The following is a 14736-nucleotide window of genomic DNA, read 5'->3' on the forward strand; positions in this document are numbered from 1 at the left end:
TTGTAGTTTTGCAACAGCTGGAGGTCCCCTAATTGCATATCCCTGGTGTATAGAGTATGATAGGAGGCTGGTATCAAATAGATTAAGGTACTTACACTAGTTGTAAGCAAAAAATACTATTACATTGACATTTAATTAAAATTTTAAATGAAAAAAATAATACAAATTTAAGAAATGTGATGCAGAAAGCATGCACAAATTGGAATAGTCAGCTTTTCATTAATATACCTTATGAGGCACTGGCTAGCAGGATTGTGGACAGTGTGTATGTGTCACCTAGGTCTCTAACATACACAAAGAGAGGTTTCAGGGTGCGTGGCTGATGTGGAGTCAAACTTTTTGTTTTCTCAGAATCTTAAAGCGGAGTTCCACCCATTTCTGTGTTTATTCAAAGTCAGCAGCTACAAAAAGTGTAGCTGCTGACTTTTAATAAACAGACACTCACCTGTCCCACGGTCCAGCGATGCGGCTGCCCTGAAGCCTCGCTTCTCTCACTCTCCTCTCCGCAGCGCCGGCATTGCAAGTGTGGGCACCTGGCTGTGACAGCTTGCAACTTCACAGCCGGGTGTACGTCGCTCGGCGCGTCCTGAATGGTCGGGCAATCTTCTGGGACCTGCGACATGTGTCCCAGAAGATTGCAGGGAGGGGGGAGAGGAGAACTTCCACTCAGCGCCATGGGCGGAAGTGGGAGATGGGTACCTGTCGAAACTAGGTGCCCCCCCCCCAAAAAAAAATGACATGTCAAATGTGGCATGTCAGGGGGTCAGGAGTGCTTAAAAGCGGAAAGTTCCATTTTTTGGTGGAACTCAGTTTTAAAGCAGAGCTCAACCCAAAAGGGGAATCTACTTTTGTTCACATTGCCGATCATTTCCAGCCCCTCCTCCTTCCCCCTGCTGCCTTCTGGGACACACACAGGTCCCAGAAGACGGCAGGACCATTCAGAAAGAGCAGTGCAACTGGTGCATGCACAGTAGGAAACTCGCTGGACCCAGGGACAGGTAAGTGTCCAATTAAAAGTCAGCAGCTGCAGTATTTGTAGCTGCTGACTTTTAATTTTTTTTTTTTTTTTTTGATGGGCCCTCCTCTTTAAGTTCTGTTCTGGATCCTGGAGCCCGGATGCTTTGCAGAGCTTTTTGGTGGGATAAAGTCATTTCTAAGGCCATATCTTACTTGGAAGCCAACCTCATTATTAGTTTCAGCTGTGCACAGTTCTTTATAAACATGAGCTGACTGCCGGTCAGGGCTCACTCTGTCTGTTGTGGGGACCCTGCTGCTGGGTGAAAAGACTGAGTGCTGACAGAACACAAAAAAGCTATGTGTGCTGCCTCTGTTTTCGGGAACCCATTAAAGTGGTTGTAAACCCTTTTTGTTGGCTTTTAACTGTAGATAAGCCTAGAATAAGGCTTACCTATAGGTAGTGGAAATATCTCCTAAACGTGCGCCGTTAAGCAGATATTTCACTTGTAGTATGCCAATGTCGTCATTGGAACAGGCGCTGTGAAGAAAAGGACCAGCATGCCATTTCTTCCCCCCAGCGTGTGCTGTGATGACGGCTCCCACCCGCATGCGCGGGAGTGACGTCACGTGACTCCAGCAAGTCACAGAGCTGGAGTCCGTGGCCCTGGAAGGAAGAGGGGCGAAGATGGACTCGGCCAGCTCAGGGGACAGCGCAGGCTTCATTTGCAGGTAAGTGTTGTATAATGGGCTAGTATGCAATGCATACTAGCCCATTATGCTTTTCATTTGCAGGCCTTGCAGGGAGCATAAGAGGAAGTAAAACCCATTTACTCTTTAATGGGCACCCTGTTAGTCAGGGACAGACCAAATTTTAGTAAGTGGCTCGGATGAGCAGATGTTTTGTTTGTTTTATGCTTTGGACCTGCTATACAAAGCCACCCTGCATTGAACTGTGTGTGTTTGCTACCTTGGTGAATGTGCAGGACAAACCTGCATGGACTGTTCTCCAGGGTGTCCCTGTCTTGTACATGGTTTACAGCTGCCACTACTAGCTGAGTCTGCCCCCTTACAACACATACGGGTTTACTAATAAAATATCTGTACGTGTCCATCTTTTGGTTTTATTTATATTCCCTAAATCAGATTCTCCAGGTTGATAGTCAGGGGTCACCTTAAAGCAGAACTTTAACCATTTTGTTCATGTTCCACTCACCTGCCCCCTCCCTCTGGGAAATTAGCAAAAAAAAAAAAAATTTTAAGAGCAGAAAGCCAGTGGTTGACAGTCACCAGCTCTCTGCTCAAGGAGCACTGAGAACCGAGCGATCAGCAGTGTTTGATCGCATGGTTGCCAGGTGGAAGGAAAGAAAATCGAATCATCTACTGCTCTGTCAACTAAATGATCTTGCAGAGATTTTAAAGAATGAATAAGAGCTTTAAATAATAAAGTAAAAAAAAAAAAAAAAAGAATGAACTACAGAACTCTGTTATTTGACACATATGCGGATCCGCTTGCACAGCAGGCATTGATCCGTTGATCCCCAATGAGCCGGCGGATGACAGGTCCATCTCCGCTCACTGTGCAGAGACGGACCTGTCAGATCTCCACTCTTCTCTATGGGGAGATCAGATGAAAACGGACCGCCTGTCTGTTTTCATCCGATCCGTCTGGATTTAGCGGAGCGGAAGTCAGCGGACATGTCACCGCTGACATGCTTCGCTCCATAGAACTGCATGGTGCGTCTGTTCAGGTCCGCCTGAAAAAACGGACGGGCGGATCTGAACGGTCCGCATGTGTGAAAGGGGCCTTACACTCAGAAGCTGGGAGGAGGATAAACTGCCTATTAAAAAATAAAAAAAAAGTTAGAATTTTGAGCTCCTTAGCAGTCAGTTCCTGTTTCATATATCGATCAGACAACCATTCCAGATATCTTCTATTTCCAAAGAAGATTCAGGCACTGATTAAATACATATAATGGAAATACAGATATAGGAGTGGTTTTACCTGCTAAAGCTCTGGCACATAGCACAGGTCTGTCTGGCAGGGTAGGAGACCCTCTGCTCTGTAGTTAAGCAACACTTGGTCTTGTCTCTCCCATTCTGTGACTGTGAATGGAGAAGCAGCAAACTATGAACTCAGCACTCTGCTCTCTTCTACTATCAGCATGTCCCCTTAGGACCTGACTGGTTGGCTCCTTGTGCGGCTTCTTTCTCTCCCCATCTGAGTTCTGCAGTACAGGGCCAGCAAAAGGCTGATACCAGGTTAAATCTTACTTACAAATCTTACCCTGCTTGCTTTAAAAACAAAAAAACAAAAACACATTTAACGTTGTAATAATGAATACACAGCTGCACTAATTAGTGTCTTTTATAAATGCCTGGAGTTCAACGCTTTTTCAAATGAATTGAAAACAATTGCAGAAGACGATGTTATCGCATTTACAATGAAGAACTCTTTTCTCAGGCAAATAACAAAATCTCCTTTCTGCTATACATAAAGGATTTTTGTTTTCTGTGCTGACCTCAAATTGAACATTTGGATCCTGAATTTTTCATTTCGGTCATTTATTATTAAAACTTTCCCCTCCCCCGCTCAATGACAGGATTCCAATGAGCAATGACAGCTGTGGGACTTACCACTTCCACCACCATCTCTTGTCTCACAAACCTCCGGAAGGGAACCTGGAGCTGTAGAGAGAAAAACATGCATGTAACATCACCGTCTCCTCCCTGAAGTCCGTGTGCAAGATCACCCATACAGCCAGAATTTGTAAGTGAAGTGCTTTCACTACTGCAGTGCTTACTGAGAGCTCTACAGTGCCCAGCAAAAGTATTCACCCCCCCCCCCCCCCCCCCCCGGCATTTTTCGTGTTTTGTTGCCTCACAACCTGGAATTAACATGGATTGTTTGAGTATTCGCATCATCTAATTTACAGAAAATGCCCACAACTTTGAAGAAGTTTTTTTTTTTTTTTTTATTGTGAAGCAAACAACAAATAGGATAAAATAACAGAAGTCAATCTGCATAACTTTTCACCCCCCTAAAGTCACTACTTTGTAGAGCCACCTTTTGCGGCTATCACAGCTCCAAGTCGCTTTGGATAAGTCTCTATGAGCTTGCCACATCTTACCACTGGGATTTTTGCCCATTCCTCCTTGCAAAACTGCTCCAGCTCCTTCAGGTTGGATGGTTTGTGCTTGTGAACAGCAATCTTTAAGTCTGACCATAGCTTTTCTATTGGATTGAGGTCTGGGCTTTGATTAGGCCATTCCAACACCTTTACATGTTTCCCCTTAAACCACTCAAGTGTTGCTTTAGCAGTGTGTTTGGGGTCATTGTCCTGCTGGAAGGTGAACCTCCGTCCTAGCCTCAAATCACACACAGAGTGGTACGGGTTTTGCTCAAGAATATCCCTGTATTTAACACCATCCATCTTTCCCTCAACTCTGACCAGTTTCCCAGTCCCGACTGCTGAAAAACATCCCCACAGCATGATGCTGCCACCACCATGTTTCACTGTGGGGATGGTGTTCTTTGGGTGATGTGATGTGTTGGGTTTGCGCCAGACATAGCGTTTTCTTTGATGGCCAAAAAGTTCAATTTTAGTCTCATCAGACCAGAGCATCTTCCTCCATACATTTTGGGAGTCTCCCACATGCCTTTTCGCAAACTCAAAACGTGCCATTTTGTTTTTTGCTGAAAGTAATGTCTTTCTTCTGGCCACTCTGCCATAAAGCCCAACTCTATGGAGCGTACGGCTTATTGTCATCCTATGTACAGATACTCCAGTCTCTGCTGTGGAACTCTGCAGCTCCTCCAGGGTTACCTTAGGTCTCTGTGCTTCCTCTCTGATTAATGCCCTCCTTGCCTGGTCCGTGAGTTTTGGTGTGACAGCGCTACAGATGTGCTTTTCCTTTTGTTCCGAATTGAAATTCGAACAACATTTTCAACAGTAACAAATTTCAATTAATCCAAAATAAAATAGTAACAAAATAAACGAAAATTGTTTGTTTCATACGGATGTTTGAAGCATCCGAATGATTCAAATTCATTCAATAATATCTGGTTGTTAAGGAAAGGGGCAGCCTTCCGGCCGCCGCGTCCTTAACAACCATGACTCATCTGCTGTCAGCGGGATTTCCTAAACAAACAATTGTCAGCATTAAGTTTGTCTAGTATAGAATTATGTCTGGTATAGAATTTAAGGGGAACCGCATGCTAAAAAAAAAAAAAAAAAAAAAAAAAAAAAAAAAAAGTATGGTGTGGGGTTCCCCCAAAATCCATACCGGACCCTTATCCAAACCTGGAGCCCGGCAGGTCAGGAAAAGGGGATGGGGGGGGGGGGGACACGAGTGAGCACCCACCCCCCACCTCCTGAACCATACCAGGCCACATACCCACAACATGGGGGAGGTGCATTTGGGCAGGTGGGGCTCCCCCCCATGTTGATGAGGACAAGGGCCTCTTCCTCACAACCCTTGGTGGTGGTTGTGGGGGTCTGCAGTCGGGGGGCTTATCAGACTCTGGAAGCCCACTTTAACAAAGCAGCCCCCAGATCCCGCCTCCCCCATGTGAATGAGTATGGGGTACATTATACCCCTATTCAATCACCAAAAAAGTGTCAAAAATAAATAAAAACAGTCCTTTATTAAACAAAAACCCCAAAACAACAAAAAAATAAACAATGTCTCCCCGACAGTGACCTTAAAAAGAAAAGAAAGCTCCGCATCTGTCGCTTGCCTCCCGATGTCTGACATCTCCGGTTCCTGCTAAGGTTAAATAAGGGGGGGGGGGTGCACCGGCGCTCCTTTGCTCATTTACCGTTGGCAGAGCTGACAGGTGCCTAGCGACGCTAAATAAAGCAGCCATATTCTTTTTGGACATTTTGACAGTCGGCCCTGTTGGCTGTCAAAATACAATAGCCTCAGCAGAAGATTTGTCCATCCATGCTGTATAGCATGGAAGGAGGAATCTTTTTTTTTTTTTTCATGTGGCCCACACACAAAATCTAAGTGTATGGCCAGCTTTAGGGGCATCAAGCACCTATACATCTTAACAATACACACAGAAAATGTGTTGCTGCAGAGCCAATCGATGTGCAGTAAAAAGACAGCCCACCATCAATGCAGTAAACCAGCTTAGTGGTATGAAGAGATAGTTCTATATTTGTGGTCAAAAGCCACAGGTCATGCTACTGCCTGGTATAGAGGTTTATAGTATTAAAGATTACATACATCCTCCATGCCCTCAATGTGGGATTCAATCTCTTGCAGGATTCGGGTATCTCTCTCCGCCTCCTCGGCACTCCTCATCCCCTTGTTTATCCTTTCCGCCAGCCGCTTGATGTTACGCTGGGCATCCAGCAGGCAGGGGTAGTCTGGGTGGTCCTCGGGGGTGTGTTTGAGCAGATCCTGTAGGCAGAGTATAGAGGAGAGTCAGCACATAACATACACATCAGTATGTAACTTATACACAACAAGATGCCAGAGCCAGCCCAAGGGGAATGCCAATAAGGCTGTTAGATTAGATCTTAAAGAAAAAAAAAAAAAAAAACACAGCTGTGTTCACCACTGTGGGCTTCAGCTGCTATTTATGCTACAAATAATTATAATAAAAATTAACGAGCTAGTGACATTATGATGCATTTGATAATTCACACGCTCAATACTTCATTGGTATGAACTCTGTCTTTGTTTTATTTTACATCCAATCCACGGCATGACCACAATTTGCTGGTATACTTTATTTTTTTATCTTAAATTTTTTTTTCTTTCTTCTTTTTTTTTTTTACTATTGTCTCTGGTTGGTTACATATACTTCTTGAAAATAAATACAATTTGGGAAAGACAACCTTCTAGCCATTAACACAGAAGTTACAGAAAATCCTGTGGTTATGTGAGTGCAGGGCTATTCTTTCTCGGGACGTGGATGCACAGGTGTAGCATGCATGGGGTGCTGGCAGTGGCGTCGCTAGGGGGGTGGCTTTTGGAGCTATAGCCCCGAATCTGGGGCCCATAGCCCTGAGTCTCTACAGGGGTCCCCAAGGGGAGGGGAGGCTCTCTGGGGACCCTGATTTAAGGGGGAGGCTCTCTGGGGATCCTAATGTAAGGGGTGCTCTCTGAGAACCCTGATGTAATTGGGGGACTCTCTGGGGACCCTGATGCAAGGGGGAGGCTCCCTGGAGACCCTGATGCAAGGGGGGGGGCTCTCTGGGGACCCTGATGTAATAGGGGGCTCTCTGGGGACCCTGATGTAAGAGGGGGGCTTCTCTGGGGACCCTGATGTAAGTGGGGGGCTCTCTGCGGATACACACACACACACACGTATATTACTGTATATACATGTGTATGCTCGCCAAAGCGTATGACTTTCTTTACTATGCTGCTATGGGCTCTAGCCCTAGATCTTTTGTAGACCTAGCAACACCCCTGGGAGCTGGAATCCCATTGTGGTCGACTGGGGCACGTGGCGGTATGGACACAGCCTCTGTGTCCCAAAATGAAATACGGGTACTGGTCCCCGAATGCACACAGGATGAGTTCAAGGACCCACATCGCATGTCATATTGGGACACGACGGCTGTGTCTGTGCAGCCACGTGTCCCTATAGACAACAATGGGACACCAGCATGGGAATTACACACAACAACTGTGCATCCTCGTGCCAGTAACAGATTGGCCCAGCATGGGGGCACCCAGCTAATCACCTCGTAGGCCTAACATCTGTCCTATCATGATGTTTTGGATAACCAGTTATGCACTGTACAGAAATAACGATTGCACTTTGTAACGTCTTTCTATAATATAAATTTATACCTGTAATGCATGTTTATCTTTCCTGAAAATAAAGTAAAATGCAACTAAAAAAAAAAAAAAAAAAAAAAAGAGCTGGCTAGATATTTAGCAGAAAGGTGAGGGCATCTTCATAAAAACTGAATGTCTTTTAGATTTTTTTTTTCCTTTTTCTCACCAAGAAAAAAGGACCTGTGTGAAGCAGCTCCATTGCCAGCCGGGCACACTCGCATTTTATGCGAACTGGATGCGGAGAAACCCGCATCCAATTTGCATATATGTGAACCCGTCCTCAGAGATCAAGTTATAGAAACAATGTGGTTCCATCTAATACAGATAATAGAAGGTAAAGCTATGCTGTGCATATGCAGTGAAGTGTACACTCCCAGCACCTGTTAAATGCGCAGAATAGAGCCGGGTGCTGAGATACTACCATATTAGGAGGTAAATCTGCCATAATTATGGGAAATACTCCAGGGACCCGTCCGGCTTTTGACTCACTTCAAAGTGTATCTAGAGGCTTTTTTTTAATTTTTTTTTTTTGATAGGGGAGAAATGGATAAAAATCCTGCTCCTCTTTTTATAGTTATATATAGGTATATAAGCAAATGTCGCTGACTTGATTGGAATGAATAATATAATTGGATATAAATGTTTTAAAACCCTTAGGAGTGTAATTTGCAATTATACATGTACATTGGCTACCCATATTTGCTCATTACATATGCAAGGTCTACTTCCTACATTTTTAACTATTCAATACTGGGCACTTTCACCCCCACCCCCAGGCCAATTTTCAACTTTCAGCGCTGTCGCACTTTGAATGACAATTGCGCGGTCATGCTACACCGTACCCAGACTAAATTTTTTATCATTTTGTTCACACAACCAGAGCTTTCTTTTGGTCATATTTAATCACCACTGGGTTTCCTACTTTTTGCTAAATAACTAAAAAAGTATATTTTTTTTAAAAAGGCGTTTCTTCGTTTTTGCTATAACAACATTTTGCAAATAATCTTTCTTCATAAAGTTTAGATCAAAGTGTATTCTACTACATTTCTTTGGTGAAAATAACCCAAATCAGTGTATATTATTTAGTCTGTAGGAAGGTTATAGAATCCACAAACTATGGTATATTATATATATATATATATATATATATATATATATATATATATATAAAAAAAAAAAAAATATATATATATATATATATATATATATATATATATATATATATATATATATATATATATATATATATATATATATATATATATATATATATATATATATTTTAATATATTATATTATATATACATACAGTGAAACCTTGGATTACGAGCCTGATCCATTCCAGGAGAATGCTTGTAATCCAAAGCACTCGCATATCAAAGCAAGTTTCCCCATAGAAGTCAATGGAAACAAAGATAATTTGTTCCGCATTGACTTTTGTTGCATGCAATACCTTATGTGGCCAGAGGTGGGGGGGGGGCGCCGGAGAGCCTCGGAAATACTCAGACACAGCTCGGCTGAACTCAGAAACCCTAGGAAAGGCTCGGGAACAGAGTATTTCCGAGTGATTCTGAACGGCTTTGAACCGTTCCGAGTGTCACCGGCGCCCCCGCACCTCTGGCCAAATGTGGTATTGCACACCACATTAGCTTGAATCCTGCTCGTTTTGTGAGACAACACTCGTAAACCGAGTCAGGATTTAAAAAAAAAAGTTGTTCATCTTTCAAAACGCTCATTAACCAAGGTTCCACTGTATAAATATATATATATATGAAAATTGATCAATCCAGGTGTACTGATATCTGATCTCATTTCTTGAGGCCCGAAAATGCTAGGACAGTACAAATACCCCGAAAATGACCCCCTTTTGGAAAGTAGACAGTCCAAGGTATTTAGTAAGAGCCATGGCCATACATATAGATCCTCATTACAAAGGTAGGCCCTGCTTCCTACATATTTCTGCATTACAAATCAAGGCTCGGCTTCCTATGTATTTTCTCTTTTACATATGCAGGGTCTGCTTCCCACATATTTCGTCACTGCATATGCAAGCTCTGCTTTCTGCATATTTGCTCATTAAATATTTGGTCTCTGCTTCCAACTTATTTCCTCATTACCTATGCAGACTCTACTCCTTTCATATAGCCTTGATTTCATATGCAGGCTCTTCTTTCTACATATTTCCTCATTACATAGGCAGCTACTGCTTCATACATATTGGCTTCATTACATGTACAGGCTTTGCTTCCTGTATATTTCCTTAATACATACAGTATGCAAGCACTGCTTTCTACATATTTCCTCTTTATCTATACAGTCCTCATTTCCTGCATATTTCCTCTATATATATATATATATATATATATATATATATATATATATATATATATATATATATATATATATATATATATATATATATATATACATACACACACAGGCCTGTTTCCCACATAGTAGTTCTGCCCCTTTCTATTGTTGCAAGTCCTTAAAGTGGTTGTAAAGGCTCAAGGTTTTTTTTTTCACCATAATGCGTTCTATGCATGAAGTTAAACCCCCCCCCCCCCGAGCCACATCTCGATCCAGCGATGTGCACCCAGTTCTCTTTATCCTCATTGGCTGAGACAGCAACAGGTGCCATTGACTCCTGCTACTGTCAATCACAGCCAGTGAGCCAATCAGAGAGAGAGGGTGGCGCTGAGCCATGCTCTGTGTGTAAATAGACACACGGAGCAGCGTCTCAGACGCGAGCCTGCACGGGTGCCCCCCATATCAACTGCTTGCTATGAGGGAACTCAACAGGAAGAAGGGGCCAGGAGCGCCAGCGGGGGGACCCGAGAAGAGGAGGATTGGGGATTCCCTGTGCAAAACCACCGCACAGAGCATAGAAGTATAACATGTTTGTTATTTTTTTTTTCTTCTGCCTTTAATATCACTTAAAAGAAAACAAATAGATTCCCTACAAGAGTTAGGACATGTTCACCCTGCACATCATCTATTTGGCTCTGTATTTTCAATATACTCACAGACAACCAAAACACATTGCTTTTAACAGGGCCCATTCACATCAACGTTCTACCTGGCAGTGCATTGCAGTTCAAGGCCTCCAAGATGCATTTTGCCATTCAAGTCAGTTGAATTAGATCCTTTTAAGAATGCACAAAAAACAAAACTTCAATGGCAGCTCCTATCATTACTCAAAAACCTTTTAGCCATTAAAAGATGTAAGCAGCATTTTCACGTCAGGCCAGTGGGTGGCGCCACCCCCTCTCCACATTAAAAAAAAAGGTCATCACTTTATGTTCTGCAGTGGTTTAAAGCAAATAATAATCATGGAAATGGGCAGTTTTTTTTTCTGTCTGTGACCCCACTGAGGGCTTCACTTTATGTCCATGTCACACCTGTACAAAAAAAAAAAAAAAAAAAAATGGGGGGAGCACCTGCCACTGGGACAGGAATAAAACATTGTTCAAACCCAGGATCTCCCAACCTTTTTACCTCTGGAGGAACCCTTTAAATAATTTTCAGATCTCAGGGAACCCTTGCTACAAATAATTCCCCTGGGGTTAATGAGAATAAAGCCCCATACATTGGTGGTTAGTGGAAACATACCCATTTACAGTGGTGGTCAGAATGCCACCCTTACAGACTGTTAAAAAGATCATTGGGTTTATGCTGCTGGCTCTGTAAGGTGGGGGTGACCCCAGAGCTATACAACCACAATCACATGGAAGGTCATAAAAGCCACAAACCAAGGAACTCCTAGCAACCTCTTGAGGAACCCTAAAGTCCCACGGAACCCTGGCTGAGAATGACTGTCCTAGCCCTTCGTCATTCTACTAAAAATGTGTTCTTATTTTTGTCTGTGTCTCTATTGGGGAGGTCTCATTACGTCCTGTTACTGGCGGGAAATCCCTCTAATATGTACACAAACAATAAAAACAGAGGCTCTAACCCTTCCTTATTCATCCCACAGTGGAAAGTTGGCAGCTTTCCATTAGGCTGATGAGATTGCTGTACTCTATTGTGAAATGCCACAAAGGGGCTTCCCAAATGTTCAGAGCTTGGCCTTCTGACAATGGAAGGTATGCACAGGCACTTTTCTGGGTAAATAGTAGGTTCCATGGCATTTCAGTACCAGGTCATGTGACCAGAAGCCAGTGGGATCCATGGTACTTTTGGTTCTATGTCCCTGGTGCCCAACGTGCTGCCCTTTGGTATGTGATGTGTGACCCTCGGACCTCATCAGTTTTCAGTGGGAACATTGATTAGGGTTCATGTTCCCGGTTTCCATTTGTCTTCTGCAGCATATCCTCAGCCAACCACGTATCCGGTCCACACTCTCTGACCATCATTTCTTCTATTAGGTCGGCAGTTTCTGACAGTACTCTCAAGCATTACATACTGAACATTATGTGCTGACCTTTGGTGATGTCAGGGGCTGCATTTGAGGCAACCTTTAGCTCATCGGTTGACAACCAGCGATCTATGTCATGTGTCCAAAAGTCAGTACCTTAGATCATGTGACCTGCAGAATCCGTCCACTGAGAGCACAAACATCAATAAAAAGTCCACTTTCCATGATTGAGGTTTAATCTACCAATATGTTGTCTTTCCCGTTTTCTCCTTTGCCCTCATCAACTTGCTAATTACATTTTTTATTTAATAACGTCTTTCCACTTTCATACCAAACCTGATTTTAGACCCAGTGATATCATCGTCAGCTCTATGTGCTTCTCTATGCAATGCGGGTAGATTATGGCTGGTGGGAGGGGTCGGCAGAGTGCTGTACATAGCTTCCTGAAAACATCTCTGCCTCAGTACTCCTCTCAAGCAGTGGGATGGCTATTGGGAGGAATTACCAAAATATCAAAATGCCTTTTGCGGGGGATGCAGATCGCACCAAGTAACACCTACATGGGATACTGAGCCTCCATGATTGAAAGAACTTAAAGCGGAGCTCCAGCCCCCCACCAAAAATTAAAAGTCAGCAGCTACGAATACTATAGCTGATGACTTTAGAGCACTTACCTGTCCAGGGATCCCCCGGTGTCCTCACCCAAGCTAATTCTTGAATCCACTCTCGGGTGCTGGCGCTGCCATCTTGGGTAAGGGAAACCGCCAGTGAAGCCTTGCGGCTTTACAGCCGGTGTCCAATCACGCTGCACTTTCTCAATGGGCCGGCTGCGGCGAGGGCCGAACTTCCGGCTGAGTTTGCTGCGGCGAACTAGGCAGGGCGTGGGAGCCGGTACCTGTCAAAACCAGGTACCCGCCCCCCCCCCCTTCCTCCCACAAGGTGCCAAATGTGGCACTAGAGGGGGGAGGAGGCAGATAAGTGAAGCTTCCCATTTTGGGTGGAGCTCCGCTTTAAATTAGTTGTAAAGGCGGAAGTTTTTTGTCTTCATGCATTCTATGCATGAAGGTACAAAAAAAAAACCTTATGTGTGCAGCAGCTCCCCCCACAGCAACCCCCCCCCCCCTAAAACTTACCTGAACCCTATCTCGATCCAGTGATGTGCATGAGAGCCTAAGCTCTCCTAGGTCTCTTCCTCCTCATTGGCTGAGGCAGCAGCAGTAGCCATTGGCTCCCGCTACTGTCAATCACAGCCAGTGAGGCGAGGAGGAGGGAGCAGGAGTGGAGCCAAGACGCACTCTGTGTGTGAATGGACACACAGAGCAGAGGCTCTGGAGTGAGCCTGCTCAGGTGATCCTATAGCAAGCTGCTTGCTATGGTGGCACGTGGGAGGAGGGAGGGACCAGGAGCGCCAACGGGGGACTCAAGAAGAGGAGAATCGGGGCTGCTCTCTGCAAAACCACTACACAGAGCAGGCAAGCATAACATGTTTGTCATTTAAAGGTTTTTTTTTTTTTTTTTTTTATGTAACTTTAACTTCAATGAATGAAAGGTAAGGGTCACAGACAGTAAGGTTGGGGAGGAGGGATCCAGATGAGGAGGGATCCAGATGATGTTTGGCATTCTCCAGCCAGGAAATGAGGCAGGCTCTATCTCACTAGCTGCAACTTGTAATGCACACTGCGAGAAGCTGAAAGTGTGCAGGAAAAAAAAAAAAAAAAAAGAGTAAGAATTTCTGTACAGGAGAGGAGGAGCTGAAGGTATGGCCGGAGTTCAGCTTTAGTGACGTATGACTACAGAGCTGCATTCACTTGTCTTTTATATCTGCCTGGAGATCACTTTGAACACCTAAACTATTGAAGCTTAACTCACAGTACAATTTACTCCGATAACCCATAGTAAACGTAACCATTAATGTGGTAGTAAACCCACGTTTTCATCTTTTACCTACAGGTAAGCCTCTAATGAGGCTTACCTGTAGGTACAGTGAATATCAATGCGATTAAACTTGCACTGTTTAGGAGATATTCACACTGCATGCAGCCAGTGACATCACTAGCACATCCGCTCATGGTGTGCCGGACCTTCAGAGTCCCTGCTGTAAACAGCAGCATGCGTGGTAGTGACGTCATCGCGCCCCCAGGCACTCATGTAGCCAGAGGCCACGAACCCGGAAGGAAGCCCGGGTGAAGATCTCAGCGGTGACAGCGTGACGCTGGAGGGCTTCATTTTTCAGATAAGTCTCTTATAATGTGCTAGTATGCGATGCATACTAGCACATTATGACATTGCCTTGCAGGGGATTTTTTTTTCTTTAACTGCGGTTTACTACTGCTTTAAGTTAAAAACTATAATAGGACAACAGGAAATTATCCGAGATACATCACCAGCGTACAGAGAAAAAAAACTTCCCAATCCATTTTTATCTCAGTCTGTTTATTGCTCATAAAGAGCCCCTTTGGGAAAATAAACCGCAGAGTATTTAAGGAATAACATCGCTCTTCAAAAGGCCTCCGAGGAAGCCGAGACTAAAAGAGGAAGTACTGAGGAACAATAAATTAGTCTCAAACATACAGCCAGATTTTCCAAGTCAAAAGACCGCAAGCTCATCAGCGCCAGCGTTG

At 44.0% G+C, this 14736-nt stretch overlaps 1 protein-coding gene across 2 annotated transcripts in view; it reads right to left on the bottom strand.

Moving 5' to 3' along the window:
- The window catches only part of ARHGEF17 (Rho guanine nucleotide exchange factor 17), a 362668-nt gene that overhangs the window by 60217 nt on the left and 287715 nt on the right, over positions 1-14736 (bottom strand). For both annotated transcript variants that reach the window (XM_073612921.1, XM_073612920.1), the window contains exons 7-8: positions 6190-6366; positions 3592-3642 (exon numbers count right to left, since the gene is read on the bottom strand). In XM_073612921.1, coding sequence (XP_073469022.1) covers positions 3592-3642; positions 6190-6366 — 228 coding nt within the window. The remainder of the gene's footprint in view (positions 1-3591; positions 3643-6189; positions 6367-14736) is intronic.

Source organism: Aquarana catesbeiana, linkage group LG02, assembly GCF_042186555.1.
Source record: "Aquarana catesbeiana isolate 2022-GZ linkage group LG02, ASM4218655v1, whole genome shotgun sequence".
NCBI classification, from domain to species: Eukaryota; Metazoa; Chordata; class Amphibia; order Anura; family Ranidae; genus Aquarana; species Aquarana catesbeiana.